This window comes from Merops nubicus, unplaced genomic scaffold (assembly GCF_000691845.1).
Source record: "Merops nubicus isolate BGI_N331 unplaced genomic scaffold, ASM69184v1 scaffold6647, whole genome shotgun sequence".
Classification (NCBI taxonomy): Eukaryota; Metazoa; Chordata; class Aves; order Coraciiformes; family Meropidae; genus Merops; species Merops nubicus.
The window spans coordinates 23,031-46,532 of NW_008622202.1; the positions used below are offsets into that span (position 1 = coordinate 23,031).

The 23,502-nt window shown below is 42.1% G+C and overlaps 2 protein-coding genes across 2 annotated transcripts in view; both read left to right on the forward strand.

Annotated features, from left to right (window-relative positions):
- LOC103777149 (transmembrane protein 110) overlaps positions 1-10,530 on the forward strand; it is a gene marked incomplete at its 5' end in the record, with an annotated part of 30,479 nt that extends 19,949 nt beyond the window's left edge. Inside the window, 3 exons of the mRNA XM_008944689.1 lie at positions 9,325-9,340; positions 9,536-9,652; positions 10,424-10,530. Of these exons, the coding sequence (XP_008942937.1) occupies positions 9,325-9,340; positions 9,536-9,652; positions 10,424-10,530 (240 nt within the window). The remainder of the gene's footprint in view (positions 1-9,324; positions 9,341-9,535; positions 9,653-10,423) is intronic.
- Positions 10,531-13,725: 3,195 nt separating this feature from the next.
- The window catches only part of LOC103777150 (inter-alpha-trypsin inhibitor heavy chain H4-like), a gene marked incomplete at its 3' end in the record, with an annotated part of 16,224 nt that continues 6,447 nt past the window's right edge, over positions 13,726-23,502 (forward strand). Inside the window, exons 1-13 of the mRNA XM_008944691.1 lie at positions 13,726-13,800; positions 14,112-14,272; positions 14,727-14,831; positions 15,502-15,664; positions 15,766-15,876; positions 15,962-16,090; positions 16,958-17,074; positions 17,650-17,818; positions 18,842-18,958; positions 20,461-20,642; positions 21,587-21,769; positions 22,321-22,460; positions 23,073-23,227. Coding sequence (XP_008942939.1) covers positions 13,726-13,800; positions 14,112-14,272; positions 14,727-14,831; positions 15,502-15,664; positions 15,766-15,876; positions 15,962-16,090; positions 16,958-17,074; positions 17,650-17,818; positions 18,842-18,958; positions 20,461-20,642; positions 21,587-21,769; positions 22,321-22,460; positions 23,073-23,227 — 1,807 coding nt within the window. The remainder of the gene's footprint in view (positions 13,801-14,111; positions 14,273-14,726; positions 14,832-15,501; positions 15,665-15,765; positions 15,877-15,961; positions 16,091-16,957; positions 17,075-17,649; positions 17,819-18,841; positions 18,959-20,460; positions 20,643-21,586; positions 21,770-22,320; positions 22,461-23,072; positions 23,228-23,502) is intronic.

Below are 23,502 nucleotides of genomic sequence, written 5' to 3' on the forward strand. Positions count from 1 at the left end.
TTAAGTTATATTTTCATACAGTTGTATTTAAAGATTCTCTGTGTCAGAGAGAAGGGTGCAGTTCCCTTTTTTTTTTTTTTTTTTTTGTGCAGAACAGGTCAAAAGCTTTGTAGTGGAAAAAATGTTATTTATCCTTGTGTCCTGGTTTAAGGCAAAGGGACTGCAAAGGGAAGAGCTCTCGGTCACTGCAGAAGTCACCAAATATCATTAAAAATGCAGCAGTCGTAAATGTGCTTTTGACCACATAATTTGAAAATACTTTTTTTTAATAGGAGGTTGTGGTTGCATATTTGACAAACGTGCACTTTAGTGTATTACAAAGATCTGTTGTGATAGGTTACTTATTTGTGAGATGAATATATATGGACGACTCTAATTACTTCTGTTTCTGCAAGTCTCTTGTGCATACCTCTCAAATGACCCAAAAGAGAGAGAACATTTCTCACACTCTTCCTTATATAGGGTCTACCTGACAGTACCATGATCTGATTGGAGCAGTTGTGCTACAGTGTTGCATATATTTCTGTCCCTTGTTTTTTGTTGGAAAAGCAATCTTCTATTTAGTGTGTTTTGAAAAAGGAAAAAAGGTCTCTCCTGTTTAATTTTCCTAAAGTCTGGCTATCCTTCAGTATTTTAAAAAAAATTCCAACAAAAAATAAATTTTAAAAAAAGATACATAATACAGTCGTTACTACAGAATTTTTGTGGTTTGCAGTGTCTGTCTTCTGATAGCTGACAACATGTGCTGAACTGAAATATGGCGGACATGTTTTCAGTGACATCCTTTTTGCATATTTCCTGTGGGATTGTTTCTGACAACTTTCCTTGCATAGTTAAACCTTGTGCAGGGCAAGGTGGTGAGTCAGAGAGGTGACAACGTACCTTAACTGCAAATCTGTTCTAGTGTCTGGACATCAGAAATGTTCCAAGCCTTAAACCAAACAGTTTCATTGGAAAACTGCTCAGAACTTTTTAAGGTTTTTTACATTTTTTATAGATTTACGAGGTCTTAATGTGATTTATTATCCAAACCACTTAAATGGGGTTCTTGGGCCTTAGTAAATACTGAACTGTGCGCTCCCGTAGTTCTTTTCACTATTCCAGCATTCCTTTTCACTGCTTGGCTGCTGAGGTGAACACAATGTTCTAAGACTTCAGGTACACCTCGGCGTGTCCAGCCAGCTAGAAGGGACATTTTACCAAACCTAATGTTTGTGAGTTTAGTTGAGCCACTGACCTCTGTTACTGTGCACTGAAATGTAATAACTGCAATAAGTTCAAGTACTAGCGTTTCTTCTAGACTAAATCCAGAAACTAAGGACAATGGAAGGTTATTCGAGTTACTCTTTACTCTGAAATGGGTGTGGGGAAATGGGGAAATGTCCCCAGTGTTGCCTCTGGTTTAGGTGTTTTGGGTTTTTTTAACTGTTTGTGTGACTTGCATCTTCTCTTGACTGTGTACCACTGGGCGGGTGCATATTTCCAAAAGCACAGTACTTCAAGGGATTTGTTTTCATCAGCAGAATAGTCTCATACAGCTCACTTTTCCAAAGGGATTTAAGAGCTAGGACTGGCTCTTGTTGCAAATGTCAGCATTTATTTTTTTAGCATAGGATTTGTTCTATTTCAGATAGTGAAATAAAACTGTTCAACATGTGGTACGTACCACTGCACAGCCATCACTATCCTTGTCAACCACCAGAGATCACTGAGCAGCGCACACAAATTTAACTGTACAAGCTTTCATTTTATCTTCCTTTTCCCTCCTTTTCTCCAGTTACTAAAATTAACAAAATTATTTCTATTCCTAGTCTCATGTTTAGTCTGTGAAATGTCAGTATAAAATTATGGCCTTAATAGTGTAAAATATTTGTTTTGAGCAGACCTCAAACTTACTGACCAAGTACAAAACAGTATAAAGCACTATGGAGCAGTTTCTTGAACGTAGTTGTAGCAAAGTTATATGAATGCCTAATTTTCTGTGTCTTAAGTGTGCAAATGTCACTTGGTTTGAGATTTTGATATGCCTAGCAAGATGATGTAGTAAAGCACTATGCACCAAAGAAGTGTTTTAAATACCATGGTAGTAATGGGAGGAGCATCTCTTCAGAGGGGAAAAAACAGCTCTAACTTATTCTACCAAGATAAAAATCCTATTCATAACCTTAGCCAAATAAAAAAAAAATGAGGGGGGGGGGTTGTTCCTATTAATTCTTTGTTACCATGTGGAAGAGATGGAAAATAGAAAATTAGTAGTTTTCCTCTTTGTAAGATAAATTTCTTGTAGTAGATACAAGTAGGATGAGCGCTCTTGTCTGAGGAACTTGTACGTGTGAGAAGTAAGTGCCTAGTGCTTCACTATGTCTTACGGTTCTGTTGAAATGTATTGGCAGGGCAGTCTGAAGAATTAAATTTTTCCTGAAGAGTTGATCCAGCAATCGTATTACAAGATGATGGCGTTTGCATCAGGCTCAAATCGGCACTCTAAATTTATGCCTGGTAAATGTATCTCAGGACAACTCATAGCAAAGGTTTAATTCAGGCTGTGCTCAAAAAAAAAAAAAAAAAGTGATTCTGTTTAATGAAAACAAGCTATGTAGTATACGCCAAAGTAAGAGAAAGGGATTGTAACTTACAGAAGAGACACAGAGGTATTGGTGAAGATTAAATTTACCACGAGTGGTCAACCTAAGTGTATTAAGTGTTTCTAGTATCTGACCTGTGACACATCTGCATAAATTTAAAACATTGGTGTTGTCTGATACGTGGTTTTCAAGTTCTGGTTTTAATATGTTCAGGTCTCCTTGTCTTACTTTAGGTACATGCTGTATGTTAATGTTGCTAACTAAAATGTAGTATAGCTTTTCTTCAGGGAAAACTCAGAGACTGAGTTGCAAATTAGAGCAATGCAAAGTGATCCCCTGCCAGGCAGAGCCTGAGGAGGGAGGCGCAGGCTCTCACACTCTGCTGAGAGCTGATTATCACAAGGAACTTCTGCCACTGTGCTTGACTAACCCATGTTTGCAACTTTGCTGTGCTTTTTACAGGAGAAAACAAATAAAAGCAAATAAATTCAGCCACATCAAGTCAGAGTAGCTCTACAGCATAGGCTTGCAAACTTTTTTAGATAAAGTTTCCAGTTCAATTACTGAAAATGACTACTATAGTTTTACAAAGTAAAACTGCAGTATCTTTAAAAAAGGGACTCTTTTGTAGGTGTTTTTTGTCTTGCGTGGTATCTGTTTCAAACTGAATGTTGGGTTTGTTTGTAACTAAATTCAGAGTATAGCTTATGTGAGCAAAATCAACAGCTGTATTCTGCTGCCCCATGTTCAGACCGTCTTGTTTAATCAGTGGTGTTACCTACAGCTTCTAAGGGTATCTGATGCGTACGTTGTATAATGGTTTACAATAAAGTTTGACTTATAAAACAAGTGCACAAATCTAATAATTGTTCTGTTTAAAAGTGTGCATGTTTCAATGTTTATAATGTGCTGGTTTGGGAAACAAGTTTTGCTACTGGAGCTTAACTTCAGAATTGCAGATGTAATTTTTTGCACTCTCAAGTTGATTAATTTCAGTGTATTCATTTACCTAAATAACAAGTCCCAATGCAGTTGGAGGGGACCACTATTCTTAAGTAGCAAATTTTGTTTATGAGTAAGGATCCCTGCAATCTGTTCTCAGATCTGTTTCCTGAGAAGGGTTTTTGCTGTCCACATGTGCACACATGGAGAACAACCACCTGTGTTTTCATATTGAAAATAAAACCTTCATGTGCAACTTGAGAACTCCTGAGGTTGCAGAACATTGACCTGAGACTTTCTGGAGTGTGGGATGTTATTAAAATGCTTTAACCACGTTGCTTGGAAAGCCAAAAGCAGGCTGTGATAATCAGCTAAGCCAGACCTTTCAGTTGTTGGCAACAAGAACGTGTCTGAACTTAAGAAATTTCTGAATTTATCTCCAGTGTCCTGCCTGTTGGCAGAGGCATGGCCTAATCCAGTAACTTGTTAACCTGTTTTATCCTCTGTTCCCCTTCTGATTTCTTTGCAGCAGGAAGTAGAAATGCAAGAGGGAAGATGTCTGAGGATCCTGTCGAGAAGTTTGCTTGCACAGTGCTTTCTATCACAGAATTCATGCAGTGCCTCAGAGACAGCAAAGGGCCACCTGGGCATGTCTAGTTCTAGGACCAAGTAGCCTTTCTGTCCCCTGTCTCCAGAGAGCAACATGCTGGAGATGACCAATGTCGTCCTTGCTTACTTAAGTCTCCGCTACTTCCCAAAACTGTGCAAAAGGGGAAGGGGGAAGCAGCACTGGTTCTTTCCTGCCTGATGAAGGCATCACTCCCATGTGCTGTTGGTGCAGTAGGCTGCAGATGGAAAGAGGCCGATACCTTTATGCCAGAGCAGAGTGGTAATCCTGTTCTTGGTGAGCTGCTGTTGTTGTCACCCCTCCTTATCTTGGTGGGAGCAGTTTAGTGTGTTCTCCTAGGCTGCTCCCACACAGTGTTGATCCACTACTTATCTTTGAAACTTTTTTGGAACATTTGCCCGTTACTTTCATTACTTCCCACCTACTACGCACAAGCAGCCCCATACCCACTGCATCCTTAAGGGGAATTGGGAGAAGAATCTCCCATCTCTCAAAAGCCTGTCAGTCTGCTGAGGGATGTTGGCAGTTTCCTGGAGAAGCGAAACCTGTGAGGTCTATTTCGTGAAGAGCACAGTGGCCAGGCATGTATGTTCACTAAATTCTTCATGGTCATAGCTGTATATTAGCTGCAGCTGTTCCTCAGCAAAGGAGTTTTCCACACTTCACCTTACAGTGGAAAATGAAAGAATTAATTTGCATTTTTTATAGCCACTTTTAAATATATGTGCCTGCTTTGTTTCATTGTCATTCGTATCCCATTTAGCAGCTCTCAAGACCTCAACCAGGTGAACAGGATTTCTGCTGTGAAATGTAACTGTGGATTTAGGTTGGGTTTTTGTGTAAGGAAAAATTAGCCCATGATCTGCAAGAGGAAATGGTTGTGCTTGTTGAGAGTTGGTTTTAGGAAATGGATAATCAGAGAACAGGATTGTCCAAGCTGTGGGAGATAGCCTAGAAACTTGAAGTTATGCTGTCTACCCCTGTAGGTGCCTCATCCTCTGCCCCTGGATGGCTCACAAGCCAAAGGTGGGGGGTTAATTTTGTTTGTATAATGATTTTGTTTAAATAAATTAAATTGCTATGAAATTGTAACTGTTGCTTTTGAGTGAGGGATATGTAGTACCAGTTAAGCACTTTTGAAAGCTAAATGGAAAGAATAGTTCAGTGTCTTGAACTCTAAATATTTGCTTTAAAGTTGCAGAATGTTATTTTCTTGTTGTGAGAGATGGTGTCAGAATAGTGACACTTATAGGGCTGTATAAAAACATCCTAGTAGAGAAGGAGATGTGTTACTTTGTACCATAGAGGAAAAAAAAAAAACTGTTTCTTTTGAAGTCGGTGGGTTTTTTCCTTCTGCTTTATTAACTTACTGAAAGGTACTGCTGTTCCCCAGAAACGTGTCCTCTAGTTCACTAAGCTGTGGGCTTAAAAGAGAAATTCAACACAAGGAATGGCTGGAGTATGTGACATCCAAGCTGCTTCTTAACCTACAAATCATTCCCCCAACAGTCAGGTAAAAGAAAGCATCTTCTCAGACCTGGAGAGAGTTCAGCTTAAAGGCAAAATGGGCACCCGGGGTCCTGGGGGTTCACCACGGACAAGTCCCAGAGTCCTGATCGAATCGCACCGGTGCTGTGGTATTGAGGTAACATTTTCATATTCATAATGCAAAATATCAATTTTATTTTACCTCCCATACTTTGCTTTGTAGACAAAACAAATCACAGGAGGGGCTTGAGAGAAGGCCAGGGCAGATTTCTACCACTACAAGGGTCACTGTTTCTGGTAAAAGATGTTTGGATGTCTCCTTGTCTGCCTTTCCCATATTAACATCCCTGGCCGGACTCTTATTTTTTTTTGTTGAGTGCTGTCACAGAAGCTGATTTTTTTTGTGTGATGCAAAGAGTCAATGTAAAAAATATATATTTTAAAAAATAAAAGGAAGGCAACCCCCTCCAAGGAACCCTCTCCTGAAAAAATAGAGTCCATGCTTAGTTTGTTTGTTTGTTTTTTTTCTGTTTGGTTAGAGAACAAAAGTTAAGTTCTGGAAAACTGCTGTCAGCATGTACGGTGGGGAATACTGGATTTATTAATGTCTGAGTAATCCCTTCCTGCACAGCTGACAGGTGAAATGATTAAACTTACTAATACCGCTGTAAGTAGAAAGTGATTTTACACTCTCGATTGCATACGAGCTGGCATTAGAGCAAATTAAGCAATATAACTATAAAGATAAAACCATATCCTATTTTATTAACCCTCCAAAACACACCAAATGCTTTTCTGTTAAAGATCCCCGTGCTAAAGTGATTGTAGGCACAATGCTACCCTTTGTTAGAGAGCACCTATTTTGTTATGCCAGGAAAGAAACACACACACTTTCTTGGGGTTTGTGGTTTTTTTTGTCCCCACCAAGAGGATTCCGAGTCAATGTTGTGTCCGTGACAAAGTTTTGCCTTTTAAAGTTATAAATTGAGCCTGAGCGGGCTCCCCGGGAAGTGGCGGGGTGGGGGTTCGGGCTTCCCCGCGCGGCCCCAGCTGCCACCTCTCGTCAGCCTGGCCACGGGCGCGGTAAATCCGGCCAGCCCGAGTCATCGCCGAGAATAAACCCCTCAACAACAACAGCCTCTGTCAACCTGAACCATCCCGGGCTCCGCTTTGGGAAAATGACCCAGCTTGTGACTTCACGCTAGATGTGCTATATAAGTCGAGGAAAAAAACCAGGCAGCCGCAGAGCACCCGGGCTGGATTTAATCAAAGCCGGGAAACGACCTCGGAAGGGACTGTGGCCGAGGGAGCACCGCAGTTATGTCACAGGTATGGGGAGGTGGGGGAGGCTGGCTCCGGTCGGAGCAGCGTGCCCAGCAAATGTGTTCTTGTTTTGGCTGGTTTACTCAGAACAGCGTGTTCAGAAGTTACTCTCGCTAATCGGTAAATTCAGCTTTTCTGCTTTGTGCAACCTGTTTGATTACATTGAAGTACTGAGGCACTCTTTTTCTATATTTTAACAAGTTGTTAGGAGGGATTATTTGATGAAGGAAAGGACCTGCCCACTACATTAAGTAGATTAAGTAGATTCATTAAGTTAGCTTATAAATGTTCTAGTTTACCAAAATCATTTTTATTTCTGTAGGAAGGCAGAAAAAAAAATTTCCACCCCTCTTTTTTGAGATGTTTTACAGGAGGAGCAATTTCTGCTTTTCCTATGTGCTTTCTCAGACAATGATTTGAAGGTTTGGCAGCAGTTTTGAGAAAATGTGGTTGTACTGCAGAGTGCTGCTGTGTAAATCTTTATGTATTCACATGAAGAAAAGGAGAGCGTGACTGAAAATTATTACTATTAGGAGATATTTGGGACAAATTTTGTGTTGCACACTTCTATGTTCAGTTTTTAACTAACGGTTTGTCTTTACCGTGCTCCCCAGTAATCGGTGTTTTGAAGTGATCTTAAAATTAGCTCAGAGTTCTTGAGGTTTTCACAGAAGTGTTATGTTTTCAGTCCAAGCTACATGTGCCTGGCATAGAGAGTTGTGTGGTGGGTGAGATGGAGTAAGAAAACGGGGAGAGTAGAACATAAAACTTCCACCAAAGAGAAAAACTTGGTTCCGCTTATTTTCTTTACTCCAATTAAAAATAGACTTAAAGCAGTCACAGGTCTTGAAAACACCAAGACTTTTTGACTCCTTGTGACAAGAGGAGATGGAGCACAGGCTCCAGTGCTGGGCCAACCGGGAATGGCTCCTGGCAAGCCCTGCTGACAAACGCTCTTCTACTGGGAGCAATTAGCAGTCGTGCAGCTGCGACACTGGCAGCTGCTGGTGCTGGCAGGTTCAGGGCTCACCTCTGGCTCACGCTCACCTTTCTGTGCAGCTTTTTCTTTTTAGCTGGTGGCCAACTAATCCAGAGCAGCTGTCCTGCTGGAAAATCCACCTGTAAACAAAGGATGAGAGGTTTTATTTTGAAATAACTAGGTGAAATTCAGTAGGTTCTGCTCAGCCTGTCTGTGTCTCGGTACATCTCGGTGCCTCCTTTCCTTTCCCTGTCCCTAAGAAGTCCCTTGTCCTGGCAGAAGAAGCCTCACAGTTATCTCTCGCCAATAATGAGTGAAGGACCTTAGCAGGTTTCGTATTCCTGTTAACAGAACAAGTTGGGGTTTTTTTCCCTTTCTGCTTTGATTCAACACGGGTCTGTGGTGGCTGCCTGTGAACCACACTATGGGCACAGAGGACCATTCCCATCACATGCCAGTTTTCATTACAGATCAATGACAAAAAAAAACCCCTGTCTCTAGGGATGTTTGGTTAACCAGCTAACCACCCCAAAGCTGTTGTGAATTTTGGAGGGTTTGCTACCACCCTTTCCCCTCGCTTGCTTTGGCTACTGGTAGAGTGTTTTCCCCAGAGGTCTTGTGAATGTTTTCTTTCCCACAACACATGCAAACGGGATTGACAGCGAACTATTCTGAGCGTTCCTGGGAATTTACAGCTGTCGGGAAGCATGCGGAAGGCTCCAGTGCAGTCAGCCCAGCCCTGCCCGGGGTCCTGGGACTTGCTGTGCTCCAGCCACTTGCAGGCCTTGAGGGGTTTGTTTCCCTTACAGGCAGTGCCTAGGTAATGTCTAAATGGGCTGCACTGCTGCCAGAACCCAAATATCAGAAGTATGTAGCAATGGTCAGAGAAGTTTCTCATGGAGGGTTCAGTGTGTGAATCTGTCAGGCCAGCAGCACGGAGGTCTTCTGTTTTAAACTTTATCTCCCATGCCCTGGCACCCTTCCAGAGGTTCTGCCTGCTGGGACCTTGGCAATCTGTCCTTGAAACAGTAAACTGAAGACAGACTGCTAATGGTCCTGACTGCTGATACGAACCAATGTTATCCTGATTTTCTTGTAGCAAGATAAACTGCAAACAGATCAGTACTTGGATGTTGCAGTGCACCACCTGAGGGTGCATCTGTTTCTATGTTACATTTCCTTCTTATTTAGGTCCCAAGTCCAGTGTTTCACATGTTTGGTACACACTTGTAGGCAATCCTGTGGAGTGCTCAGATACCTTTGTTCCCTAAATTTAAGACCAACAACTATAAGCCAGGTGTTACTTTATTCTAACTAAATCAAGCTGGACTTCAGAATCTCTCTGACCAATTTCCCAAAGAAGTAGTGAGTAAACTGAGGCACAAGCACAATTCAGTAAGGAAGTGGATTTTTTCCTTCACAAATGTTGGACATATTCTTGAATTGCCAATCTGTAGTTGTAGACTGTCCAGGCAGGGCTGGACAGAGAAAATTTTAAAATAAACAATAATTTTAACTAATGAAGCAATGCACTCTCCCTTTCAAATCAGAAATACTGATCTGTTGGCAATACATCTGTTTCTTAGCCAGCTCCTGTGAAAAAGAAGCGTCCTCCAGTAAAGGAAGAAGACCTCAAAGGAGCCAGAGGAAACCTTTCCAAAAACCAGGAAATTAAATCCAAAACCTACCAAGTGATGAAGCAGTGTGGTAAGTCTCCTTGATGGAAACATTTATGCAATATTCCAAAATAAAGCAGTGACTTAATGGCCCTTTTCAAGTGAAAGGGTCAGCCTCTGAAGCAGCAGCCAGCAGCAACCTGCCTGGCTGGGCAGGGACTTGACATCTATCATCTTGATGTCACCGAGAGGAGCCAACGGGGTTCTGCTTTGAGTGCTTGTTCTCCCTGCATGGACAAAGCAGGAGGGAGAGCACTGACTTCGCCTTCTGACACGGGGTTCAAACCGAGCCCTGGGACTGTAGTCAATGTCAAGGACTGCTGAAGTTGAAGATTGAAGGCTTGCTCATAGATTAGAGGATTTGTGGCCTCTCAATTAGATTAATTTGATGTGTTTGAGATGAAGCAGAAATTGAGGGCAGTAAAGGACAGAAGGTGAAAGTCAAGAGGGTGGCTTCTTGCACTGAACACCTCTAGTCCTCTGGTTTTGTGTTTTTTTCCACCACCAGGAAGCAAAAGTGGTGGATTTTAACCCCTTTACAGCAAAATAGCCTGGACCGCAGTATTTTCCAAATTTCTAAAGCACCTGCAGGGATTTGGGGCCAGTCAGTAGCAGCAACCACCTACAGGTGCTGTCAGCTGCCCCGTGCTTGGGATGGGAGTGCCGTGCTCTAAGGTTTTGGACATTGATGCAGGGATAAAATGTTTATCAAATATCTGTATGTGTTTCAGCAGCACTAGTTTTACTCCCCAGAACTGGTAGGTGACTTCACTGATTGCCTCTCCTGGTTTTCTTTTCTAAGAACAAATGGGCTCTGCAGCACCCTCCATATTCAGCCGGGATCGGACAGGGGGTGAAACGGTCTTCGAGAAACCGAAAGGCGAGCCGGCCAAGAGCGTCTTTGGCTGAGGGTGCAGCTGGAGGTGTCTCGCTCCGATGATTCTTGTAACATTTCCCCAAATTTCTGCCCCATATACTGAAGTAGCCTAAGTAGCTAATTTCTACTGTATGTCATTCATTAGGGAATAGATTGACATCAAAGGGTAAAACTTCCATGTTAATTTTTATTGCACGCTTTCTTTCTATGTGTTGAACGGTGTGTGCTATAATGGTTTAATAAAAAAAGGTTGTCGGACACAGCCTGGCACATTGTGATGACTAATTTCAGTTTAGGCTTAGATTAATTCTTTGGACATTTAGGCATTACATGCTATGATCTAGTCTGTCAAACACAAAGAATAAACTTCCCAATGATGCGGGTTTAGTGCCATTTTTTCTCACTGTGCCTTTGCCAAGAGGGAGCTGAGAAGGAGCTGGTTGAAGGTGTCACAAAAGCTTGGAGACTTCACCCAATTCTGTGCTGACCACAGCACTGTTTACATATCTTGATTTGCTGCATTAAACATCAGCCCTCTTTCCCCTGAGGTTATAAACAGGAGTATTCCCCCTCAGCTGGATCTCTGTGCTCAAACACAGATGATCCTTTGCTTTGTTGGCAGCTGTTACGCTTCTCCCACACCCCGAGTCCCTGGCAACATGTTTGGGGATGGTAAGGTAGATGCCACCTCTAGGTAAAGAATTCCTTTCTTTTTACATGTTTTAGATGTGATTAAGAGGTGGAGGTGGTATCAGTCAGGGGGATTTTCCTGTTGCTGCTTCAGCAAGCCCCAGAGGGCTGCGGGAGGGACTTCACAGCTTCCCCGGGCACTGGCCGTGCACTCAGAAGCAGTGCAGAGCTGACCACACAGCCTAAATCTGCACAGTTTAAAACTGCTCTTTAACATCTGTGTGATTTTACACGTGGGTGTTAGAAAACTGTTGAGAGATCCACTTAATTAAAGTGAAAGCTTTGGCTCTTGGAGATCTTAGGTAAGTGTATAAACCTGTGTGTTTTAAAGGATTAAAGCATTACACAAGTTGTAGAAGCTGATCAAATGGATAGCAGTTTTCATTTTTCTCTGTTAAAATATACATATTTACATGTCCTTCTATAAACAGTACAGTATTTGCAAGTAGTATAAACAGTCTGCCTAGAAGAATTTAAGTTTATTTTTTTAAAGTTACTTAAAGTACAAGCCTCACAAGACCAGACTGCGCTCAACAGACTCATTATGGTGAATTTGTAAAGGTCTGTTGAAGTAATAAATTACAGAGCTCTGCATTAGTGTCTCCTCACAAATCCAAGGCCACAGGTCTCCACCTGGATGCTTTGTATGTAAAATAGTAGCAAAGCAAACACAGATACATTTATTTCCACAGGATTTTTGTGTTACTTTTGGACAACTAATGGTGTTGCCATAGAGTTATAAGGGGGAAAAAATGCTATCAAAAAGCAATAAGAAAAAGTGCTTTTCACAGAATGACCAAGGTCAGAAGGGACCTCTGGTGATCATCTCTTGCAACTTCTCTGCTAAAAGCTGGTTCACCTAGAGCTGGTTGCCCAGGATAACATCCATGTGTATTTTTAATCTCTCCAGAGGAGGAGACTCCACAGCCTCTCTGGGCAGCCTGCTCCAGGGTTCCTCACCCTTGAAGTAAAGAAGTTTTTCCTTATGTTCAGATGGAACTTACTGTGTTGCAGTTTGTGCCCACTACCCATTTTCATGTTGCTGAGCACCACTGAGAAGAGTCTGGCCCATCCTCTTAAAACCCATCCTTTAAATATTAATGAGCATTGACAAGATCCTCTCTGAGTCTTCTCCAGGCTAAACAGCTCCATGGCTCTCAGCCTTTCCTCATCTGAGAGATGCTCAAGTCCCCTCAGCATCTTTGTAGCCTCTGCTGCACTTTGTGGCCAGCCAGACTTCTGTTTTGTGTGGATGGACTGCAGGTTGAGCTGAGAAAGGGCTGTCTGCTATCCTGGCACTGCCAGCCCAGGGCAGACTGGCAGGGATACCCTGGTGGGAGGGCAGGATTCAGCCTTCACTTGCTCAGGGCCAAGGGGAGAGGGCTCTTCCAGACTACATCTCACCAGAGCCAGCTAGCTGCACCTTAACCTACCCGTGCACGAGTGTTCATGTCAACACACACAGGAACCAGGGGTTGACATGTCTGCATCCACCTGAGGGATCCTCTGAATGAACTACATCCCCAGGGGACATTATTCTTCCTGTCCTGTTGATACTTTAAAGAGTTCAAATATTTTATTTTCTTGCACTGGGACTGAATGAACAAATGAAGCCTTCTGAAAGCTTTCCAATAAGCCCAGACATGGGGTGCAGCAGCAGCTCATGACAGTTTGGTCCCTGACCCCTGTTTCTCACCTTGATTGCCCCAGATGTACAGCTCAGGAGATGAACTTTTGCAATTAGTTCTGCCCAGAGTCTGTTTACCCCGATGCCTAAAAACCCAATTATTTCCTCACAACGCATTTAAAACACTTTGTACAAGAGGCAGATGTTGCAACTACTGGGATGGAGAAACATCTTTTAAACAGTCGTGCCAGCTGTCTTGTGTTAGGAGGCTACATAAGCACCATGTGAGTGAATGTGTATTTTGGGAACTACGTTCTTTCAACACTGAATTATTTGTGTATAAAATTGTGGACTTGTAAGATAATTTCTTTTTCCAGGTCTACGGGCCAATCTTTGACCAGCAGAAATTTCATAAGAGCCTGTCAAAGTCCCTGTTGGATGAAGATTTTAGGATAAAATGGGAGGTGACAAGAGACATTCTGCTCGGTTCCTGGGTAAATTCAGGGGCTGAGCTCTCCCAGCACCAACTCATTGTGCAAACACCCCAGCTGAGCACATGGGTTCAAGGCAGCTTTGCACAGTCCCCAGCCGGACAGGGCCAGGCAAGGCCAGATGTGCTCCTGTGCACGGTCGTGGTTGTGACGGTGTTCAGGTGGTTTGTGTCTTCTTCTAACATCTAAAGATTTCTTCACTTTATGTTTTATGAAAACATCATGATTCTCATGTTTAACAGCAAAGATCTGGTGGGAAAATAAACTTTAACTGAGTCCAAGTTTTTACCTATGTTTAACATGCAAATATTGCGTTTGTGGGTCTCTTCAAAGTCTACATAATATCTTCTGGAACAAGTTACCCATTAACTGATTAAGATAAACTGTGAGTTTTCATTTGAAAATCTGGTATTTCCAAAATGGAAGAGAGAACGTTGCTCACTTTGATGGTCTTTTCCTCACTCATAGTATTAACAGAAACCATTGCTCAAAAGGTATTTGCTCTATTTTGCTTTGGTTTTGTTTTGTTTTTAACAGTAACTTGTTTGCTCATTTGGTGATCTGGTGGCATTGTGGTACCTGGCCAGGTTACTCCTCTGGCAACCACATCCTGTGGAGCCTGGAGCCTCAGGTGGATTGTGTTGCTCTTTCAGAGCTTTGGGTCCTTTTAAGGCCTTTTTGATGGTTTGGGCTGTTAGAGTATAAATACGGTGGGAGAGCATTTGCAGATGTGTCTGATCGTGCTCTTCCCCAGGGAAGAAAACTGAGTGTTTCTGTTTCAGCCTGTTTATTTTTTTTTTCCCAGCATGGTGTTGAAATCTACAGCCTCCGTGTGGACTCCAAGGTCACATCGCGATTTGCCCATACTGTCATCACCAGCAAAATTGTCAACCGAGCTAACGAGTCCAGAGAGGTGACTTTTGAAGTGGAATTACCCAAGACGGCCTTCATCACCAACTTCTCCATGTAGGACCCGTCCTGACCTGTGGTGTGAAGGAGGCAACCCTTGGGGCTGGTGGGGGCCAGGGTGGTCTGTTCATTTTTATTCTCAAGCTCTGAACAAAAAGCACAAATCGTTGAGCTCGGGAGGATTTTGCAAAAAATGCTCTGTGGGGGAAAATTGGGAGACAGTCAAATAGAAGGAAGGTGCCCATGGCCAGGGTGAGGCTGCCTGCTGCAGCAGGTGGGTGATAAATGTGTCTGGTGGTGGTGTTTCTCATGCTCCAGCCTCCCCAGGACCCTGCAAGGAGGATGACTGTTGAGCTGGTGGCTCCTGGCACCCTCCTGGACGGGGAGAGATGTGGAAGCCAGACACTGTTGCTCGCTCGTACTCTGAAGTCCACAAAGTGCAGAGTTCTTCTTGTTCCTCTCCCCAGTGCTCTCCTTCTAATGTTAATTAATTCTTATGGAAACCAAACAGGTCCATTGATGGTAAGGCGTACCCAGGAATAATAAAGGAGAAAGCTTCTGCTCAGAAGGAGTACGACACGGCCGTCTCGCAGGGGCAGAGCGCCGGGCTCGTCAGGTACGTGCCACCGGAGTAAGGCTGCTCCATGCTCTTCCCTGCCTCCTCGCTTGGCTGGGGCAGGTTAAACCCTGGAGCCAGACACCTCTCAGCAGGGGTAGGTGTGAAAAGCAGCCTTAGGTTCTTGTTGGGAGGGACGGCGCGTGTACATCTTTATGTTCACATTATCTATAGGAGTTATACCTGGACTTGCAACGGGCTTTGGAGGAAGGTTTCACCATTTAGTGTTGGCCCAGGACTCGCTGTCACACAGGAGCACCTTGCTGGGCTGGGGTGATGCTCAGCTGTTGAGTCTGCTTCCCCACAAGCACAGAGGACCATGGTGTTTGAGCAGGTTCATGCGTTTGGGGTGTATTTAATCTGTGCTTCCCGTGTATTCAGTCCCAGTTCTGCCTGATGCGGGTCTGAGGCACACAGAGGTTTCTGCTCTGCTGCTCAGCTTGCATATGCAGCACCCACGGCATACCAGAGTTATAGATGTGATGTATGTAACACTGCCTGCAATGTCAAAATCTTCTCTGTGATAATTAAGATTTACTGCTTTTATTTAGTTATTTATTTATTCAACTGAGGCCCCCTTGGCCGTTATTTAACACGCTTCATAAACTTTGGCCACCACAAGCAAAGCTTCCCTCCAGGATCTAAAGCTCTGTTCTCCCCTCAACCCCAGAATCACGGGCAGCAAACTGGAGCAGTTTCACGTGTCCGTCAGCGTTGCTGCTGCCAGCAAAGTCACTTTTGAGCTGACCTACGAGGAGCTGCTGAAGCGGCAGCTGGGCAAGTTCGAGCTGCTGGTCAAGGTCCAACCGCAGCAGCTTGTGAAGCATTTCCAGGTGAGCTGCCCTGGCAGGGGCTGGGCAGGGAGCAGAGTGGTGGTTTGGGGCATAGGCTACTCCCTCGGCGGTGCTGATACCGGCAACTTCTCCACGGTCAGATTGATGTGCACATCTTCGAGCCCCAAGGGATACGCCTCTTGGAGACAGAGAGCACCTTCCTGACAAATGAGTTAACTGAGGCGCTCACGAAAGTGCAGAGTGAAACGAAGGTAACACAGCAGCTGCCAAATGTTACTGCCAGTGGCAGCTTTTAAGTTATGTTGCTTTAAAGCCTTTCCTCTGATTGCTTTGCAGGCTCATATTTTATTTAAGCCAACTATAGATCAACAGAAGATAAATCCTGAACTCAATGAAACCCTCCTCAATGGTGATTTTGTTGTGCGTTATGATGTTGAGAGAGGTGCCACTGCAGGTGATATAGAGGTAAAAAGAAACAGTAATAACAGTGCTTTCAGATCACAGACAGGCCTGAATGTGATGTGCAATCAGCAAAACAGAACATTTACTTTGAAACACCAAGGGTGACAGGAAAAGCTATTTCCATTATTCCAGGGTCAGCAGGACCCTGTCCAGCAGGCAAAGTCCAGTAAATCCCCAGAGACACCAGACACGCTGCAAGGATGGATCATCCATGAAGAAAAATCAGTCTTTAAGATTTTGTTTGAATACGAAATCTATATTGCCACTTTATAATTGTCTCTTTATATTCTATTTTAAATTATTATTATTATTTTGGCAGATCTAGGCTATCTTTGTGGCCTCTTGTAAATGAAGTTTAGAGGAATGCAATTTAAAAAACTATCAAAATGACTGCTTGGTTTTCTTTCACTTTTTTTGTGAGAACTGAGGCATACCTAAGAGAGTATGAACTTAAAAATACTTATGGATCAATGCATATCCTAGGGAATAAATACATTATTTTCTGTACCATTTCACTAATGAAGTATATATGGATGTGCTAAAAGATGGCAGTTGTGATCATTGAGCAGAGATGTGCTCATAGGTGGTAATAAAGAGGTAAAATAGATTGATAATAGATATGTCTTATATACGCCATTGAGGCATATTTTATTTTTATGTTTATTTGGGGAAAAAAAAAATGCTGTTCTCCTGTAATTTGCTCTCTACAGCCTTGCTCCCAGCTAGGAAATACATTTCAATAGTTCTTTAATTTGGGCTTATCTAGAACAGAAGGCTGAGCATGCGTCCCCTTTCTTGATATGCCAGAACATTAACATGCAGTATTTATATATTTTGATTTTATACATTATTTCACATTCTGTATTTCAGATTGTCAATGGCTATTTTGTGCATTACTTTGCACCTCATGATATGCCAGTGTTTCCCAAAAATGTCATCTTCGTTATAGATCGAAGCGGCTCCATGGCAGGCAGAAAAATTGAGCAGGTAACTCCCCTCAAAGCACTGACCTCCACTTGCATCAGTTGCACATTAGCCTTTCAAGGAAGCAACTCTGAATCTCACTTTTCAAACACAGGCTGGGTTCATACACAGTAAAATCTTCAGACATATAGAAAAGCTTGCAAATAAATATGCAAAGGTTTAAGCTATTAAAGAGCAACACTTTTCTCTCCTGCTGTTCTCCAGCTATCAAACATCAAGGCAAAGAGCACTTTTTCTGTCTCTTTCTTTGCAGAATGTTTTGCTTCTCATTTTTTTCTATAATGAAGTTTAAAGAATTAATTTTTCTGTTTTACCTTTCTTGATGACTGTGTATGTAACTTTGCTAAAGAGCAGACAAGCTCACTGCAGCCCTCATAGGTGTTTTTTTGTGTCTGTAACTTAAAGGAATTGGCCATTTCTGATGGTCTCAACCTGAAAAATACCACTGGGATTAAATAAGGGCATTGGGCTGCATCTTGTAGTGCTGTAGAGAGACCCCCTTATTACACTGCAATTCCAATCCAAATTCTGGCAGAGAAGCAGAAATATTCAAAGTGATGTTTTTCCCCTTGGAACAGACAAGGGATGCCCTGTTGAAGATTTTGCAAGACCTCCGCCCTGAAGACCATTTCAGCCTTATCACCTTTAACAGCAAAGTGGTGGAGTGGAAGAGTTCTTTGCTGCAAGCCACTGCAGAGAATGTGGAAAGTGCTTCAGGATTCGTGAAAACTCTTTCAGCTCAAGGAGGTACAAGGCACCACCTAGATGCTTTTAACCACAAACATGCACCAAATATAATGTCTTGCTTAGAGAATAATAACAATTCATTTTATTAGTCATATCCTGCCACAGAACTACCACTGGTGCTCACAAAGCCATGAGGTTCTTAATGCCCTTGACTGAAGAGTGGGATAGAAAGGTTGGTTATGGGATTGGTGACTACTTGATGATATCGATAGAGAGAGAGATGGTTACATCACATCTATGAACCATAGAAGCCACAGAGTTTTGTTTCAGATTTTTGTAGCAGAGAAGATGGCTGGAAGATTTACTGATAGGTTGTTTTGTTTGTTTGTTTGTCTTCCTACAGAAAAATGGCAATTCACCCAACGTTTGTCAGAAATTTGATTTTTTTTTTTTTAATATCAAATGTCCCCTTGTAAAATAAAATGCATCTAAAGTTACACTCTTGTATAACTTTATACTACACTACACGTACACTACTATATATACTACTATAACTACTAGCGTAGCCCTACTACAGAAACAAAAGAGTCAAAATGGGCATGAAGCATTTCAACTACTGCATCACTCTGTGCCGTGTTTTATTATTTAGTTGTAAGCAGATGTAAAAGTCTGTCTCCTGTTGATGTTTTATATTAGCATAGTTCTTCACTAACACCAATAACGCACACCCCTGCCCAGCTCTTTTCTTTGACTTCTCAAATAAGGCTAGGAGACATTTCTTAAGTGTAGGCTAGCAGATGACAGTGTTTATCTAAGCACTTTTTAATGGCTCTAGACACGTTTGTATTTCCCATGACATATGTGTGGAAAATGCTCCCAAAAGAATACTCCAGCATTGCCACGGCTGTATAACACACTCTAATTAAGCCCAGTAGGCTAAACCCCCTAAATCCTCATCTCTCTGAAGGATTACTTCCTGCAGAAAACTTTAAACAACTCTGTAGGGCCTCTGCAGAGGAAGCGCACTGATTTCTTCAGAGGATTACCCTTTTTAGGTGAGTGGTGTCTGCGTTCTCGTTACAGGCACAGACATCAACCGTGCGCTGCTGGCTGCCGTGAGCACGCTGGACAAAGCCGAGTCGCTGCCAGAGAGGAGTGTCTCCATGATCCTTCTGCTGACAGATGGCCAGCCCACTTCTGGTGAGTAAACACTAGTCTGAGTCCTCTCGCCCCTGGACTTTTTTTTCAATCTTCTACGCTTGCACTCCGGGTGTTAATAGGCACAGTCTGTGTTTTGGAAAAGCTTTGGTATCAGCAGGCTGGGGTATTGCTGGATGTGTGTTGGAGAGAGGAGGATGATGATGAGAGGGCCCTGGCAAGGGTTTTAAGACATGATGGCAGAGCCTGCCTGCCTGTGGTTACACATCCTTTAGCTGGGAACTGGTTTGCTAAATACTATTGTCTTCTCGGTTTATAATCTCAAGGGGATTATTGGAGGTCTGGCAGACACAGCTGAAATGTGAAAGTAAAATACTTACAGCCAAAACATGGACATTTTGCATATATTATGAGAGGTTTTGCTTATGTTTCTCCACCGTCTTGCCCCAAACTTGAGATATTTTCAAGATGCCTCTTGTTTTGTATTCTTTTCTATGTCTAACTCTTAACTAGTGACCAGCTGTGATAGCACAAACCAGAGGCTTGAGGTTAAATTGGGTTAAATAAGCAATAACTCCCAATGCAGTGGCACAAACACCACTTGTTCTGAATGGGAGTTTGTCTAAGTTTCGTGTAACACCAGCATCCTTCTGAGGCCAGCAACATTAATTCAGTGTAAGCCCTCCAATGGGACCCATCTGCCTTTCAGACTGTGTGATCTGTACTGCTTTGGGGTTGGTTTCTTTGTTTGGGTTTTTAAATAAATTCAGCTCACGGTGCTGCCTGCTCAGCACAGCCACAGTGAGTCTCAAATATCCCCGAGCATGTTGCACATCCCTGGCTGGCTGGGGTGAAGTGCCAGGCAAATGCACGCAGCGTTATTGCACACACTTGGCAAAGCAGGCTGGAGGGGAAAAGTTTGAGCTGCTCCCACGGTGTTGCTGTAGACAGTGACAGTTCCTACCTGGAAATGCTGATAGAAAAACTCTCCATACAGGGCCATCAGTGGCTCTTCAAATGGGGTAAGACGAGGGTGTGAAAATCTCTTCCCTTTGCCACGCAGAGGGGCTGGGAGAGAAGCATGGCTGAGCTGATTTGCAGTTTGACTGGATGACACTGTTGACTGATCCATTCTTCTCTGAATTCACACATGTAACTTTTATGGACGGTCCTTGTCTTCCCAACACTCGATCAAGTATTTCCATCCCCTGTGCTCTTAGAGCGTGTCCCTTTTGTCCTGAAAACCTCTCCTGATCCCCATAATCTTGTAAAATATTTTGCACTTAGCCATGATGACATAAGTAAAAATTAGCAGAAGTCATTAAGGGGGAGAATCAGGTTCTGGCACTCCATATGCAGAGTGGTGTTTTTATCTCAAACTCAATTAACAGAATTCTGTCCCATATATTTTAAATATTTTATTCTGAATTATTTTTCAATTTAGGCAGAGTTTTCCATTAAGCCGTGTCCACTGAACTGTTGTCTTTTTGTACTTAAAAACAAACAAAAAAACAAAGAAGGGTATGTTTTTGTTTCAATTACAGGTGAGAATAATGTGGAAGTAATTCAAGAAAACATTCAGAAAGCAGTGGATGGGAAATGTGCTCTTTTCTGCCTTGGCTTTGGGTTTGATGTCAGTTATAAGTTCCTAGAGAAAATGGCCCTAAGCAACGGGGGAATAGCACGTCGTATATATGAAAATGCTGATGCAGCCTTGCAGCTCCAGGTCAGGACTAAAGAATATGCCAGAAAAGCCATCACCTACAGCTTGTGTCTAGTTTTAGTAGCAAACCCACAGTTTTATGGAGATGAATAGTTAAATTTAAGTTTATATGTTAATTCTGGTGAGGGAGGAAGGCAATTTTGGAGTATCTGAGGGTTTGTCTCCTAACCATGACTCATAGTTGAAGTCCTCCTCAGATCAACTGTATTTGGGCAAACCTGGAAACTCACACACTTCTGTACCTCTGCAAAAAGACAAACTGTCCAGGGAAAGTGATGGTGGGAAAACTTCTCTTCTTGGGTCCAGTTTCAAATTGCTTGAAGTCCCACCGTTGGAAGCTGTTTGTTGTGGTTTCCCTAAGATTCAGCAGGTAGTCTGAAGCACCTACAGGCCCACAGACTCTGTAGTACCATCAGCCTGGGTCTTTCCTGTCCATCTGCAGAGGGGTTATAACTTTTGGGACATTCTTTTCTTTTGGAGGAAGCTGCTTATACCTGTCTGTATACACACACACACAGAGATATATAATATGTTACCTGGATGCACAGAGACTGGATTTGCTTAATGCCAGCCCCAGTCCAGAAAGAGAAACATTAACCCTCAGAATTGGTCAAGTTTTCAAAAATCAGATGTGAAAAGTGGCTAAAGAAAAACACTCAGCTGGGTGGGATGGTGATAATGGGGATGCTGCTTGGGTACCTCAATTACCATGGGAAATACAGTTTATATGGCATCACCACCCTTGCTGGAGAAGGTGTGCTGAACCTTGGGAAGAAACTTTTTATTTTCCCCTAGGTTTGCAGAAGTCTTACACTGCTGAAGAAAAAATCTTTGCTTGGTCCTAGCAGCTCATCTCCTTTTTAAGGGAGGTTTAGACATTTAACATATTGCTTTGCATAATTTTGCAGTCACTTGCATGCTCTCTCTTTCTCTCTGCTTCTCTTTAGGGCTTTTATCAAGAGGTGGCTACCCCAATATTAATGCAAATTGAAATGCAGTATCCAGAAAACATCATTGAGGGATTAACCAAGAACATTTTCAAGCTGTTTTTTGAAGGATCTGAAATTATAGTATCTGGAAAAATTAACAATGAGCTTGATCTTTTGCCAGTAGAAATTAAAGCTAAGTCAGTAAGTGTTTTGTTTATTAACTGTAAAAAATGTATCTCCATCCTGTCTTTTATGGTGCAATAGGAGATTTCAAGAAGACTTTTGAGTGTAATATAAGTTTGGGCATTCAACTGTTTTCCCATTTTAAGGAAAATATTTGATAATTTAAACAATTTTTCCCTCCTCAATTTTCTACTAAAGAAAAACCTTGAAGTATATCCACAATTAAGCAAACTGAAATGTTAGTCCTTTCAAAACTGTAATATTTTGTCCTTTCAGGCACTTTTAGGAAACTGGCTTGTATTTTCAGAAAGAAGGTGGGAATCTGCATTGTTAATCTCAAAAATATTGAAATAGAACAATTTCATCACCTTGTTTTTCCAACGTTGTTTTGAGTCCAGGAATATATATCCAAAATATATGATTCCTTGGTAGTTTACAGTTGCATTTTCCAATGGGGAAGGACAAAAGAAGGGCACTTTGGTATTGAAAGATGATTTTAAAGTCCAATAATTTGACTATCAAAGAAGTCTGGGAGTGTTCTTTTAATGGTTACTTTTCTCCCACTTCAGCACACCAGTGACTTGACTCTTAAGGAAGAAGCAAATGTCAAAGAGAGAGAGCAAGTATTTAAAAATCAAAGTTATATCTTTGGAAATTTCATAGAGAGACTGTGGGCTTACTTAACCATTCAACAGCTTCTGGAAAAATCGTAAGCAATTTTTATGTTTTGAATTACAAATTTCTAGCTTCTTAAAATAAAAATTACTTATTCATGAATTATGTGATTGGAAAACACAAAGAAACAGAAAGATTTCTGCAGATAGTATTAAAAACAGTATACTGGCAGAATGCTCCATTACTGTATGAGGATAATGAGGTGCCTTCCAGTTTATGGTAACACTGTGTCATCAAATATATGTGTATATACACATAAGAAAACCTAATATAAAATATTCTTCATGCCGTTGTTGCAAAATAGATTTTAATTGCGTGGATTATGTTAAGCTGTTGTTTCATATCCAGAAACATTGTCTGTAGGTAAGTGAATGCCAATAGCTAGTTAAGAGAACACCAAGTATGTCCATAAGACATTTCATAGATCATGTATCTATTTTTTTTAGGTATTTGAACCGTGCATAGGCTCCAATGTTGCAACCATTAAACATCTCCATAATTCCAAGCACATGAAGCTGAGTTATCCCAATAAAACTATTCACCCTTCGATAATAAAATATCTGTTAGGACACAGCCAATATGAAAAAGATGACAACTTGCTCATAGTCTCTATGCGTGACTTCCTCGTCATTAACACAGACTTTAGTATTGCAGCACAAGAAGAGGACCGGAAAGCCCTGGAGGCACAAGCCCTAGAGCTGTCTCTGCAGTACAGCTTTGTTACCCCCCTCACTTCCATGGTGGTCACCAAACCTGATGGCCAGCAACAGAGGGAGCTGGCGAATAAACCCACTGAAGCTGGTAAATGGGGCATGGAACAGTCCCTCTGAAATATGCTGTTGTTGCTCATGCTGTGCTGTTGACCTCCAGTGTAGGTTCATCTTCTAGTGATGTGACATGGTGATTTGTCACGTCAGAGGCAGGAGTTCAGGGATTAGCTTCCTTTCAAAATAAAATACGCAGCATTGTTTTCTTTTCCTTAAAGATGAAGTCATGAAAAGGACACTGCTATTGAAATAGAAAATAATTTTGTTTAATATTAACTAAAAGTAATTTAACGGTTGTTACTCAGCATT